Raw genomic sequence first — 13,509 nt, 5'->3', positions numbered from 1 at the left:
TGAAGAAAAGCCCTTTGGTGGTGGGACATGTCCCCATCACCATCAGGTTGGGTGTCCTAAGGGTTAGGGTCAGGGTTTCTCTTCTCCATGGAGCTCTGCATGCACCTGTGGCCACACACATGTGCGCACACACACAAAGTGCACACACACACACACCACCCAGAGCTCTGCACTCCAATGGAAGCTGAGGTTGGAAGGAGCCGGGTCAGTCCATGGCCTGGGTCAGGGCTCAGTCTGGGACTGGGTCATGGTTCTTTGTTTGACAGTTCTTCTTACTAAAATACTTTTTTTTTTTTTTGCAAAGTTGACTCTGCAGAATGGTGAACATCAGAGATAGCTGGATTATTTCAAGTATGCACAGTGAGTGGTGGGGCTGCTGAAGTCGGCACTCTAATATGAGAAATGAATATGTGCATATTAACCACTCCATTATGCCATGTGATCATCTCTGTCACTCTTAGGATATTTAAAAAAATCTGTTGGAAAAAAATAAAAGGTCTCCTTACTGAATTTAAAAATGCTTCCAGGTTTCTTCCACTGCCCTGGGGCTCTACAGACTCAAAATAAAATCAACCTGCTAATGTGCCGGGCTCTTTCATTAGCACAGATAGAACAGAGAAAGAATGGAAACTTTATGCCCTGAGGCTGGAAAACTCTCCCACAGACAGAAAGCTCCTGGTAGAGGGGACGTGGGGTGGGAACCCGAGTGGCCACCTCTCTCCCTCCATCACACTGAGGCCTGGCCTAGGTATGATGAGACAGCTCTGAGGGCCTCAGAGACGGTGGGAGGGCTCTCCCTCCCACCACGCCACAGCCCCAAAGCCTAGAGCTGCTTCTCATAAGACACGGTTTCCCGATTAGTCCATGTCCATTGCTCACATGGGAAAAGGCACAGCCTTTTAAGGGCCTCCCTAGCTAAAGGGAAGCCTGTACCCCTGTTGCTTTCACCCACAGACCTGGGCAGACCCTAGGGGGTTTGCAGAGCACTGAGTCTCCCCTCATACCTGTCTATTTTTTCAGTCTGGGTGCAAACACTCACTGGGCCCAAAACTTCCACTTTTCACTCTAGATTTTGTGTCTTCAAGCGGTCTGCAGTCCCAGGACTCCCCTTACTGACAAGCAGGTGAAGCGAGGGCTGACAATGTGCCTGGCACATGGTGGTGCTCAAATATCTGATGAAGAACATTGGTCTGGGCTGAAGACATCAGTCACGGATACCGCCGAGACAAGGGTCACCTCTGGCTTCCTTCAAACGCACCTTCCAAAGCCTGCCCGTCTGAGGAGCTGCCTCTGACCCTTAGCCACTGGGCTTACTCCATCCCAATATAAATGAATCCCTATCATCCACATCTTGTATTGCGTTGTGATGATCTACTTTGTCTCCTCAAAAAGATATGAGCAGGGCGGGGGCTAGAACTGTTTATTTGCTCTTTACATCAGGTGCCCCACCCAGCAATGCAGCAGATAACTCACATAAGTATTTGAATGTGGGGACCTCCTTGGGAGGGCAGGGGTGGCTGAACAGAAAGGTATAAGCCAACCCTGAAAACGCCTAGCCCAGAAGAACCCTCGTCATGATACCCCTGCCCATCTCTCAACCCAGGAGGGCCAGACCTCAGCTATGAGAAAGGCAGACAGGAGCAGAGCTGCTCCTTAATCAGCTTCCCGCTAAGAGAGAAACATCCCACTGGATGTCTTCAGGGGCGTCCCTTGAGTGAAGGTCTGCTCCTCGCACCCAGCAAGTGCTAGAGCAATGTTTGTGGAATTAAGTGCAACAAGCTGAAAAATGCTGGCTATTTGTTCCGCTGGCTGCAGAGAGGCCGGCCCCCCTCTGGGGGCACTTTGCAGGCCAATTATCTCAGGACAAGGCCTGTTTCCTCTAGTGAGGCTGCTCCCAGTTGCAGCTCTGCTCCCAGGCGTGTGGGAAGGGGGACAGTGCACAGCGCCAACCCTGGGACCTGCACTAAGGCAGCTCTCCTCCCAACATGGTGTGTGGGCAGCACACACCACCACAGCAGGCAGGGGGATGGTCACAATGACCTCTCAGGCACAGGAATCCCGAGCAAAGCCTGGCCTGCCTCCTCCGCAGCCCCTCTAGGGAGGAAGAGAAGGAAGCAGGGAGTCATGCTGAGTTATGTAACCAGCTTCCTTGGAGTCAGAGGCCCTGGCTTGTCACAGCCCAGCGCTGCTGGGAGAGGCTGGGGGCAGGGGGAGGCGGCTTTCTTCCCCTCCGTTGCTGCCTTTCCTCCAGACCTCAGCAGACCTCTTTGGCAAGCGCTGCTCTGCGAGCGCCCCAGCTCCAAGCAGGCACCTCCCCCTAGGGGTTGGGAACCGGGAAGGGCCGTTGTTGTCTGAGTGTGTGAAACAGCAGCCTGCGGGCTTCCCTGGCAGAAAACCAGGCTCTGGGATCCACACAGGCACCCGGGGGCAGGGGCTGAGGGAAAGCGGCCTGGGGCCCTCCACAAGGCCCATCCCCGCCCCCAGCTTCCTGCCGCCCAAGTTCTCCCCACTTCCTCCTAGAGAATCTGCCCTGGGTGAGGGACCAGAAGGAAGGGGCCTGGGCCGCCCCAGCACCGCACTGCTCTGTCCCTCCCCGGGCCTGGGCAATCTCACTTCCCCTTCCTGCCGTCATCTGGGCCTCTCCACTGGCCCATTGCAGCCCTACCTCCATACCCTGCACACCCAGCTGTGCGCATAGTCCTGGACTGCACAGGAGGAGGAAGGGGAGGTGGGAGAGAGGGGTCAGAGAGAAAAGCTGAGATCCACTCCCATCCTGAATAATGACTTTTTATCAAATCCTTACCCTCTGCCCACAGCAACCACATGCAATAACTGATACTATTGTAACAACTTTACAAATGAGAAAGCTGAGGCCAGAGAGTTTAAGACCCTCGCCCAAGGTCATACAGCTAGTGTGCACTATTGCTGGACAGCAAAACTGAGTCTGTGTGACTCTAAAATCCATATTCCAAACCTCCTGGCTCTACCTTCAGGGGAGCCCCTCCCACTTACCTGGGGATGCGATTTGTGAATTTCCTAGACTATTGGAAAAGACACTGAGAAGACAGCCTTACATGGTCACTCACTGAGGACGCTAATCCGGGCACCACAGAACAGTCATGGGGACAGGGCATGACAGGGATAAGGGCAGACTGGAGGCCAAGAGCTTACCCACTACCGCCAGTTGTCTACCCTTCTGATTAAGCTACACCCACTCAACCTCAGGCTGGATCAGACCTGCACACCGTCTGCCCCTTCCAGAAGACAGAGCTGCTAGAGGCCCAACTATGCCGCGTAAAACACGGCCTGCTGTGTGCACCTTCTCCCCTTCTAGCTTTAGAGGCAAGAAGGAAGGGTTCCTAGAGACCCTCCAGGCCAATGCCTCTCCCCGCTCCTGCGTGACACGTGAAGAAACTGAGGCCCGAAGAGGAAACGCAGTTCGTCCATGGTACCAGAAGGGCAGTGAAGGAGCGTCTCCCAGCCAGAGCCCCTGCCCATGAGTCATCTCACTTGGGTGCTGGGCCCAAAGAGCACCCTCTCTCACCTGTCTGTCTGTCACTCTCCCTGCTCCCTCACCCCCTCCCATTTCCTGCTCCCCCTTCCCAGCTCTGCTTGCAGGCCATGTCTGAATCCTCCTGCACAGCATCTCTCTCCTCACTTTTCTCCTGAGCCTGCCACCCCGCCCCTCCCCTCCACACCTCTGGGCCAAGTTGCATTTCTTAGGTGGCTTGATTAGCCGATGATGACCACAGCCTGCTGGATCCAGTGCCCAGAACTCTGTTCCCAGCAGTTAGGTGGATTCTGAGTACTTTTCCAGGGGGAAGCTAATGGGGAGTTCTGTGCTCTGCCAGCCAGCAAGGGGGGCTCCCCAGCTGTGTAGAGAGCTCCTAGATCACTGGTGGGTCATTGGAGACCATGGTCCCCACCTGAGGCCAGGCCAAACCACACTGGATACACTATAGGCCCAGATGCCCATCTGAAAGGGGGACTCCCTACTCTCCCCTGTCACTGTCCAGACCTAGGAACAGCTCAATAAATGTCTGAGAACAGGGATGATAAATGGACTCACACTTTGGGAGCCAGAAGGGACAGCTCCATGGCTGTGCACTTACGTCAGGAGTAGGATTTGGACAAGCAGGGAGAAATGAGGGTGGCATTCTAGATGGAAGGAGCAGCAGAAGCGAAAGCACAGAGGCTAGAATGAGCCGTCAGTCCCCTTGCCTGGCTCTAGCTGTCAGAAAACACATTCTCCCAGAAAGGTAAAGCCACTCATCCAGTGACCTCCACCCAAACTCACAAAAAGATTGATCACTTTCAGATATTTCAAAATCAGCAATGATGTCCCACTGTCCTCAACAACCCACCCAACACTGTCCCCCACCCCCCAGTATATCCTTTCCCAGTGAAACACATCAGCTTCCTTCACTGAACAAATATTTAGGGAGCTCAGTGCCAAGCCAAGTCTGCACAGGTGCTATAGGGATAACAAATTCAGAGCAGGTGCCCTTGGCCTCCCCCAGAAGGCATCACAAGTGTGTAAATAACCAGAACCTTTGCCGAGAGGGAAGAGGGAGGGACCAGTGCTGAGAATAAGAGAGAGAATGGCAAGAAAGGCCACAGAGCACTCAGAGATCAGTGAGGGCTTCCCAGAGGAGGAGGCCATGTGTGATCCAGGCCTTGAAGGACAGACAGGAGGGTGTTGGGTTGAGTTGCGTCAACCCCTGTCTACTAAGGACTAAGGATAAAACAGGCTTGTGTTGAACCCTTTGAGGCCTCAAGAGGGAATCAAATCCCTGGCAGAGCTCAAAGCCTGGTGAAGAAGGCAGACCCAGTGAGGGGCCATCGAAGAGCTGACTTCACATGACACAGCTTGTGCCAGGGACTCAACTCAGAGCTTTACTTATTTTAGCTCATTTAATCCTCCAGGCAACCTATGGTGAGGGCACCATTACTACCCATTTTACAGGTGAAGGAGCTGCAGCAGAAAAACAGTTAACTAACTGGGGAAGTGGCCCAGCTGGTAAGTGACAGAGCTGGCATTTGAAACCTGGTTCTTCCTGAAGTCTACCCACCATGCTATTCAGCCTCTAACCTATGCTAATCAGATCACGAGGGGGCTGTGAGCACCACCTACACCCACCCAGGCCCAGCTTCCTGGCAGCCTAAGTCCCTCTGGTCTGTGACAGAGGCCTGAACTGCCCAGTCCTCAGCTTCTGGCCCCCCAGGAAGAAGGTCACCCACCAAACTCGCTAGCAGAACACAAGAAAGGGCTGACTCAAGAAGGGCTTCCTCACACATGCAGGCTGACTTAGTTCCACAGGGACGCCACGACCCAGAGAGTGGTGAATGGCGTACCCAAAGTCACCCAGCAATGAGTAAGCATTAGAGCACACCTGGGACCCTCCCGAGACGGCGCCACCCAGCTGTCCACCCCACAAGCCCTGGCCCTTCGCCAAAACCCAGAGACTGCATGGAGTGGGTGGTGGGGGCAGCAGGGGATAAAGCTGCAGAAGGACCCAAGGGCCAGCTGTGCTGCCAGAGGCCCAGGGTCCTATGGGAGAGACCTCCTGCCTCACCCAGGCCCCCACCCATTCAGCTTCTGGGCCTCTGGGAGCCCCCCCAGGGAGAGAGGCTGCCTGGTGCTCAGCCACATGAGGGAGGGGTCCTGCCTCCTGCTGGCCTGACATCAGGTATAGCACCCCACTTGCTCCAGGCTCTTTGGACCAAGCCTCTCCAGGTACAGGGACCCACAGCACCAGCTGTGGTCTCCGCCAGGCCTAGCCCAGCTCTGGTCAGAGGGAAAGTTGGCTCAGCTGCTGTGGTGACTTCAGTCACACAGAACTCCAGGGACCTGCCTGGTCCAGTTCCTGGGGCCTGGCCTCCCGGGGCAGGGTGGGGGTGCCGTTTGGCACCAGGTCTCCCGGGAAGGAACAAGCAGTTCCTCTAAAGTGGACTCAGAATGGGGCCAGTCTCAGAGTGGAGGAAGTACATCTCCAGAGAGATGACCCTGCCAGGGAGGGACAGAGGGGCTGGGACAACAGAGTCCTTTGTTCCCCTCTCTAAAGCAGCCACCCTGTCCTGCCCCACCCCCTCTGTTCTACACCCCCTACTAGGACTCAAGCCAAGACGGGGGCAGGACCCATCCTGCAGACAGACAGGGGAGAGGGAGGGAGGGTGCCTGATACCATCAGAGATAATACCCACAGCTCATCCTGGAGACGTGCTCCACCCTCAGGGGCCTCCAATCTGATGGGGGGTGGGGGTGGGGGGGTCCTCCTGCAGAAGCCTGTCTGATGGGGAAGAACCAGGCTTCACTCTCAGGAACCCCATTCTGATAGGGATGTGACATCCACCTCCCTCAGGACTTCCCAATCTGATGGAGGAGAAAACCCCCACCGTGCCCAATCTAATAGGGGAACCATGGCTTCCATCCCTAGGATTCCCTAATGCGAAAAATCTAATTTCAGCACTTCAGATGTCCCTGGGCTGATGGCAGAGGCAAGAAGGGAGGAAGGAGTTCAGTCCAGTCAACAAACGCCTGCCAAGCATCTCCTGTGAACCAGACCCACGAAGACAAGGAACAGAAATAGCCCAAACCACAAGCGGCTCACCAAGTGGGGAACAAAGACACCTGGGATATGAATAAATGAGTAAGAAAGCGCCAGGAAGCCCGCCGGCCTCCCTTGCCGTGGAGAGAGGCCTGGTGGAGGCCAGGAGGCCACGCGGGCTGTGCTGCTTTCCAGCCATTGTTCTTCCATCGCTGCAGCCCTGAGGTGTGGCAAGCACACAACCCAGGACCCCTGAGCCCCTGCCAAAGAGCAGCTTCAGCCTCCAGCAAGGAGGCCCAGGATTGGAAGGAGGAGAGCTGTGGAGAAGTCTGAAGCCCAGGAGCCTAGAATCGGGCATCAGAGACAGTGGGTCAGGCTCAACACTTCTGCTCCCAGCAGCCCCACAGGCGGCTCTGGCCAAAGCCACAGGACTTCCCCATGTTCCAGCCAAGATGGGTCACACGGAGCTTAACCACCAAGAGAGATGACAGCCAAGGTTCACAGAGAGTTGGTGATTATGCATCCCCATCACACCCGCCCTCCTTCCCTGCCAAAAAAGAAGAGTTCATAAACATCTGTAGGAAAGAAATTCCATTTCATCCCATTGCCTCTAGTCCCTCCTGTTGTCTAACTGATCCTTCATGTTGTCAATTGAGTTACAAAGAACAACAAGAACCAGAGGGGATGCACAGTTTGAGGATGGGGCTGCCAGGGAGGAGGGGGACCACCTGCCAGCCAGACAAGTCTCCCCTGGGGGAAAGCTGGAGCAGCAGAGGGGCCTTGCAGGCAGACAGGCCTGGGTCCTGAAGCTGGCTGGCAAACTGCAAGTGGACAAATGACTTAATCTCTCCAAATCTGTTCCTCACCTGTGAAATGCGAGCAATCCCTACATTAATAGGATCACTGGAGAACCAAATGAGAACATGCATGTAAATCTCCTGACACATACCAGACACCCAGCCAGTAGGCTAAAAGACTCCACCTCCTCATTCATATTTCTCTCTCCCATCTTCTCCATAGCGTTTGTTTGGATCACACCTTCTCAGGCTCCTCCTCACGTACTCACTGGTCTCCCTGCTTCCAGGCCTGCTCTTCCCATCCAGCCTCCATGCCACTGTGAAAGGCATCCTCTGAAATGAAAATCTGCTCCCATCCCTCCGCTCCTCACACTCCGCTCTGAATCACCACTGACTGCAAGAGAAAATCCTCTCTCCTTAGCTTGGCATTCCAGGCTGTTGGTGCCTGGCCTATGCTTACCTCCGAAGGCTCACCATCATGCCCAGCCCAGCCCACTCTGCACATATTGCTTCATGCCTACAGGCCTTGCAGATTCTACACCCTCGGCCCAGAACAACATCCCTAATCCCACCCTCATCTTTCTAAATGAAGCTTCGCAGCTCCAATGCCACCTCTTTCCCAGGAAAGCTTCCCTCACTGTTCCCACAGGTAGAACTGGACTGGGAACTCTTCCCTAAGTCTGTCACAACACATATGACCCTGCATTATAATTACCTGCTTGACTCTAAATCCTTTGGGGACAGAGTAGAGCCATTCATCTCTGAATCCCCAGCCCCTGGGGCTGCCTGTTGAATGGAGGCATGACTGTGCCTGGAGTGCCTTGGTAGAGTAGCCATCATACTACCTGCCCTGAAATTAAGCCTACCCAGGGATCATCTCATCCCCTCTTCCCTCCTTGACCCTGGAATTCCTAGAGGGCAGTGACAGTTTCTGACTACTTCTCACTGTCACTTTCATATGAGGAGGGAGGTGCAAATCCAGATGCAGGATGGAGGTGTTGACTCCCAATCCTTCAAGGATTGGGTATTTGCAGTTTCCTCTCTGAAGACAGAGATAAAGTAGAATCCCATTGCTCATGGAACAAGGCAAGGTCCAGCTCATTGTTGATTTTGCCCTTCTCTTCCAAAGTACTCAGGAAACCTGTCTGGAATGGAGAAGGAGGTCTCCAGGGCTACAGGGGAGATGGAGAGGGAGAGCAGGACCACCATCACAGCTTTGCCAGGCCTGGGCTCCAGGCTTCATGCAGCATCTCTTCACCCACCCAGTGAATTCAGTAAATGCAAGGAGAACCCTGGAAATTTTAAGTATTGATAGCTCCAGTTTACAGAAGGTCCAGAAAGGTGAAGACAATTTCCCAAGGTCCCTCAGTGAGTTAGAGGCATAGAAGGGGAAAGAATGGAAAAGGCCCCAGGATAGAATCTCCAACAGGTAGCCGGCTGCTCATGGCGTCCCTATCCTGCTGACAACCTATGCCTGCAGGGGATGTAATGATACTCCTCCCCAAGTGACAGAGACACAAACTGGGCCCAAGAGGGGCTGAGTCACCCTGATGGCGAAGCAGCAAAGGAAGGATGAAGGAGAGGAGCTAGGAAGGGCTCCTGACTCCCTGCAGGGAGAAAAGTCCAACCTCGGTAGTCAGGAGGATCCTGGCTTTGGGGGACACAGACTTGGTGAAGGAGAGAGTCACACACCCTCCTGCTGAGGACCTGGGTCACAGTGCTGGCCAGCCAGCTGCAATGGGGACTAGTCATCAAGGTGAATGCAGAAGCCTCACGTTCTTCGGCAGCCTTCCTTACCAGTCTGTGCCTCCATCCACAGAGCAGGGCACCCCACCCCGGCCTCCAACCCAGAGTCCATGAGGGGCTTGGCAGTGCCCAAGGTGAGCCCCTAGAGAAATGGACCAAGTGGGCTCCAGCCTCGGCCCTGCCTCTGAAACCCTCTGACCTTATGCAAGTCAGGGGAACCTCTTTATCACTCTGGTTCCTCTTCTAGAAAACAGGAAGAGGAAAATTAACCTCCCTGAAGAGCTGTCAGGAGCATGGCAGAGAGGCAGTTTCTAAACCTTAAGAGCACAGGCTATCTCTGAGCCTCAGTTTCTTGTTCTAGAAAATGGAAATAATCTCCAGAGGACCTTTCTTATAATGCTGAGACAGTCAGATGGCAGTAGTTGTAAAACTGCTTTGTCAGTGGTCCCAAAACAAGATGACCAACTGGGGCCATTTCTTCCTAGTCTATCAGTTCCTTAACGGAAGGAATGGGACTTGCACGTCTTTGATCCCCACACTATGCATAGTACACAGCAGGAGCTCAATAAATAATTCTTGGAAGCAAGGAGAGGGAAAGGAAGGGTGGAAAGAGAAGAAAGATGGGACAAATGGGGCACAAGGGTAGAATGAGGGTGAAAAAAGAAAAAAATAAGACAGGGGTTGCAGAAGGGATAGGAGAAAGCGCTCAGGGGGAGCTTCTATCAGGGCTTCAGGGAGAGCACAGTGAAGGGGTAGAAGAAGGGGGCAAAGCTGAGCACCCACCAGGCTTAGCTTGGTCTGGCAGGACTGTTCCCAGGGGCCACCCTGCCCCAGCCTCCTCTCCCTTTTGCCCCAGTTGCCCATTTTAGAGGCATAGCCTCTCCCTTCCTGAGTCAGGGCAGGATCCTAAGATTAGGAGCCCCTCTCCCTACCCCAGCTCCAAACAGACCTTGGCCAGCTGCCCCAGGCCCCACGAGGTCCTAGGGAAAGGAAACAGAATGGATGGGATGCATTTTTTTCCCAGGCTCCAGGGGGGCCTCCCACCCTGTATGATGTGTGTGTTTCCACTTCTCACCATGTGGGGACTGGAGTGAGTGTGTCAGCAGCCCCAAGGGCTGTTGCAGCCCTGAACGCCAGTCTGGGTGGGCTTTTGTCTGATGCATGTCTGTGGGGGTCAGCATTGCTGTGCTCTTGCCAACACTATGTTGGTGAGATTGCGCCAGCATAAGCGTTCGTGTCAGTAAGGTTGACAGCGTGCGTGTCTCAGTAACAGTGTTTGCTTCAGTGAGTGCAAGTGACAGGGTATGTGTGCATCAGTGTAGGCATGCATGTGCCAGCACGAAGGGTGTAAGGGTTGATGTGTGCTGGAGCATGATCTGTGTATGCCAAATGACCGTCAGCAAGAATGTGTGATGAGTGTGTACCAGTGAGTGTGTAACAGTGTGTCACACTGTATGTGATGAGTATGTGGCAGTGAATGTCTGTATATGCCAACATGAGCGTGCCCATGGATGAGTGTGCCCATGTGTCCACATGAACGTGTGTGCCTTTGTGTGTCAACCTGCCCCTGTGTCTCTCTGTGTCTGCTGGCCAGTGAGGGGTGTCAGTCAGTGAGTGAGTGTGTGTGTCTCCGTGGTGAGGAGCCGCCAGGCAGACGGGGCGGCCAGGTCCTGTCTCTCAGTAGCCCCGCGCATGGCCCTGCCGGCGCCCACACAGATGAGCCCAGGCAGAGGAGAGTTAGGTGCCCGGGGGCTGACCGCGAACGCAGAGCCAGCGCGCAGACCAGAATGCCCGCCCGCGCCCTCGTCCACGTCGCCCCCATGCGCATTAGGCCGGGCCGCCGCCCCCAACTCACCGTGTCCCTTTGTCGCCCATGGTCCGCGGCGGCCGCAGGGAGGACCGCGGCGTCAGCGCCCAGGCTGGAAAATCCCCGGCCGGCAGGAGGAGCGCGGGCCAGCGGTTGCCGGCTCCCTGCTCCGCCTCCTCCGCTCTCTCGGCCGCCGCCGCCGCCGCCTCCCGCCGCCCGCCGCGCGGCGCTGCACAGCACAGCGCCCGGGCCGCGGCCAGGGGCGTGGAGCCGCGCGGGGAGGGTGCGCGTGTCTGCGGGTGCGCGCGCCGCCCGGCCCGCCGCGGGGGCAGGGCGCCGGGACGCCTCAAGGCCCGGAACTCGGCATTTGGGGTCCGTACGGCTGTGTGTCCAGCTGTGTGCGTGTGCGTGTGTGTGTTGTACGTGAGGGCGCACGCTGGGATGTGTATACGTGCGCGTGTGTGCACGCGGGAGTCTGCCGGTGCGAGTGCGTGTGCACAGCTGTATGCACGGGCTGGTTAGGAGGTGTCTTTGTGGATGGCGTGCACGTCTTTGTGCAGTTGTGCATGTGCAAGCATGCTCCCGGCGCACCCCGGGGCAGCCTTTGTGTGTGGGCAGGAGGGTGGAAGCCAGAGGTCTGACCACCCCGAGGCCGAGCTCCTGGCTGCAACTCCTGGATGGTTGGGGGTGTGGGTCGGTGGGAAACCCCATGTGCCTACCCTTCCCCATACACTTCCCGCTCCACCCGCCCGCCCCGTTGTGGAGAGGTAACACCCAAGAGCCCTACAGGGGACAGGAAGAAGGGGCGGAGGGGGCAGAAGGTAGCATCAACGCTGGGAACTGATGAGGGTGGGAGGGGGAGCCAAGGCAAGCAGGGTGGCAGTGATGGCTGCCTGGGAGGAGGAAGCAGTGAGGAGAGAAGATAAGGAAGGGGCCACAGCGCTGGCCATGCTATGGCCTGGGAGTCTGAGGTGGTGGGGTAGCATAGTGGGAGGGCCCCAGCCCAGCTTCATGGCCCACTGTGGGTGATCCAGGACCCATGGACCTCTCAGAACCCATCTCTAAACATGTAAAGTGGATACTACCACCAGTTTGTGGAATTGTTCATACATGTTTGCTGGCCTCCTGAGTGCCTAACACACTGTAGGTGCCCATAGATGGTAGCCCATCCCTCTTCATGGTGTTCTGCGAAATCCTAGCTGGGACATGTTCTGTCCAAGGTCCCTTCCTGCTTTGCAGGTAGTAGGAGAGTGCGAGGTCTTTCCCACCCCCTACTGCTGGGATCTGGCTAATTAGCCCTAATAGGTCCCTAATATTGGTGTATTAATAGGAGGAAAAGGAAGCTATCATTTACTCTGATGTGATTGTGGTTCTGTAAACAGCTCCTATAATTATGCTCAGAAGCAGTTACCTATGTTAGTTATATACAGTTGGGTAAGGATATTCCAGTATAATTATTATTACTATGTTCAGGTGGGTGAGCAGTTGAGGAGCGGGTGCTGATGGGCAGGCAGGGTAGTCCAGGGTCTGGGCAATGCTAGGAATTAGGAGAGTGTGGATTAGGGCCCAGAATCTTCCTCCTGGCCCTGGGCCCTGGGCTTCACCCCCATTCCCCCAGTGGCAGGAGAAGAAGCCACCTGCTGTTTCTGCTGAGGTCACAAATCTTGAGAAGAGCATAGCAGAGCCCTGTGCTGACAGGAGGCTCCCTGTGAGCCATAGAGTCCCCCAGCCAGGATGGAGAGACCTGGTCCTAGCACGTTTGGCATCAATTTCCCCACTGCAACATCTCTGACACCAAATGTGATTCCCGCACATCCAACAACCACATGCAATGGTGTATTTCTTCCCTACATATATGTATAACAGTAACAATATTATACACAACAGTGATAGTAGTATAACTTCATTCAGATACTCAGACCCGATTCCAGTGTGTGTAAATATGTGGGAGGGGGTGTTCCCATACATACTTACACCAAACAATTCTCGAATACCAGCAGAATGTTGGAGAACTCAATTCTGATGCTATCTGCCTGGAGACAGCACCAGAGTCCCAGGTTAAGGGCTCCATCCTACAAGACTGCTCTCCACTCCCCACTCCAGACTCCTGGTCACAAGCCCCAGGCAGTTCCCTGTGCTACTGACCTACCCACTACACACTGGAGGTTCCCATAACCTCCCCCTTAGGTTCAATTAATTTGCTAGAGTGGCTCACGGAAATCAGGAAAACACAATTTACGTCTACCAGTTTAATAAAGGATACCGTAAAGGATACAAGTTAAGAGTCTGATGAAGCGAGACATAGGGCAGGGTCCCAAATAAAGGAACTTCTATCCTCATGGAGCTTGGGGCCTGGCTTGATGGCACATGGAGGCAACTGGTTCCCCAAGCACAGAAGCTCTCGCCGACCAAAAAGCAGGATCCAAATGCGCACAGAAGTCAAAGCAGAGCAGAGAGCAGCTAACATTCTTCTCAGAGGTTTTGTGAGGGCTTCATTGCATAGTCATGATTGACTAAACTGTCGGCCGGCCGGCCGTTGGCTGATTCAGTCTCCAGCCCCTGCCCTTGGGTATGGATCCAAAGTCTCTCATTAACATGACAAAAACACCCA

At 54.9% G+C, this 13,509-nt stretch overlaps 1 protein-coding gene across 2 annotated transcripts in view; it reads right to left on the bottom strand.

Moving 5' to 3' along the window:
• Positions 1–11,356, bottom strand: part of ARRB1 (arrestin beta 1) — a 70,274-nt gene extending 58,918 nt beyond the window's left edge. Inside the window, exon 1 of one of the 2 annotated variants that reach the window (XM_036929747.2) lies at positions 10,947–11,356. In XM_036929747.2, coding sequence (XP_036785642.1) covers positions 10,947–10,966 — 20 coding nt within the window. In that variant the 5' untranslated portion in view covers positions 10,967–11,356. The remainder of the gene's footprint in view (positions 1–10,946) is intronic. The other variant, XM_036929752.2, reaches the window with a different exon arrangement.
• Between the last annotated feature and the right edge of the window lie 2,153 nt (positions 11,357–13,509).

Source organism: Manis pentadactyla, chromosome 9, assembly GCF_030020395.1.
Source record: "Manis pentadactyla isolate mManPen7 chromosome 9, mManPen7.hap1, whole genome shotgun sequence".
In the NCBI taxonomy this organism is placed as follows: Eukaryota; Metazoa; Chordata; class Mammalia; order Pholidota; family Manidae; genus Manis; species Manis pentadactyla.
Note: the sequence above shows the minus strand (reverse complement) of the source record. Positions and strands in the feature narration are given on the sequence as shown.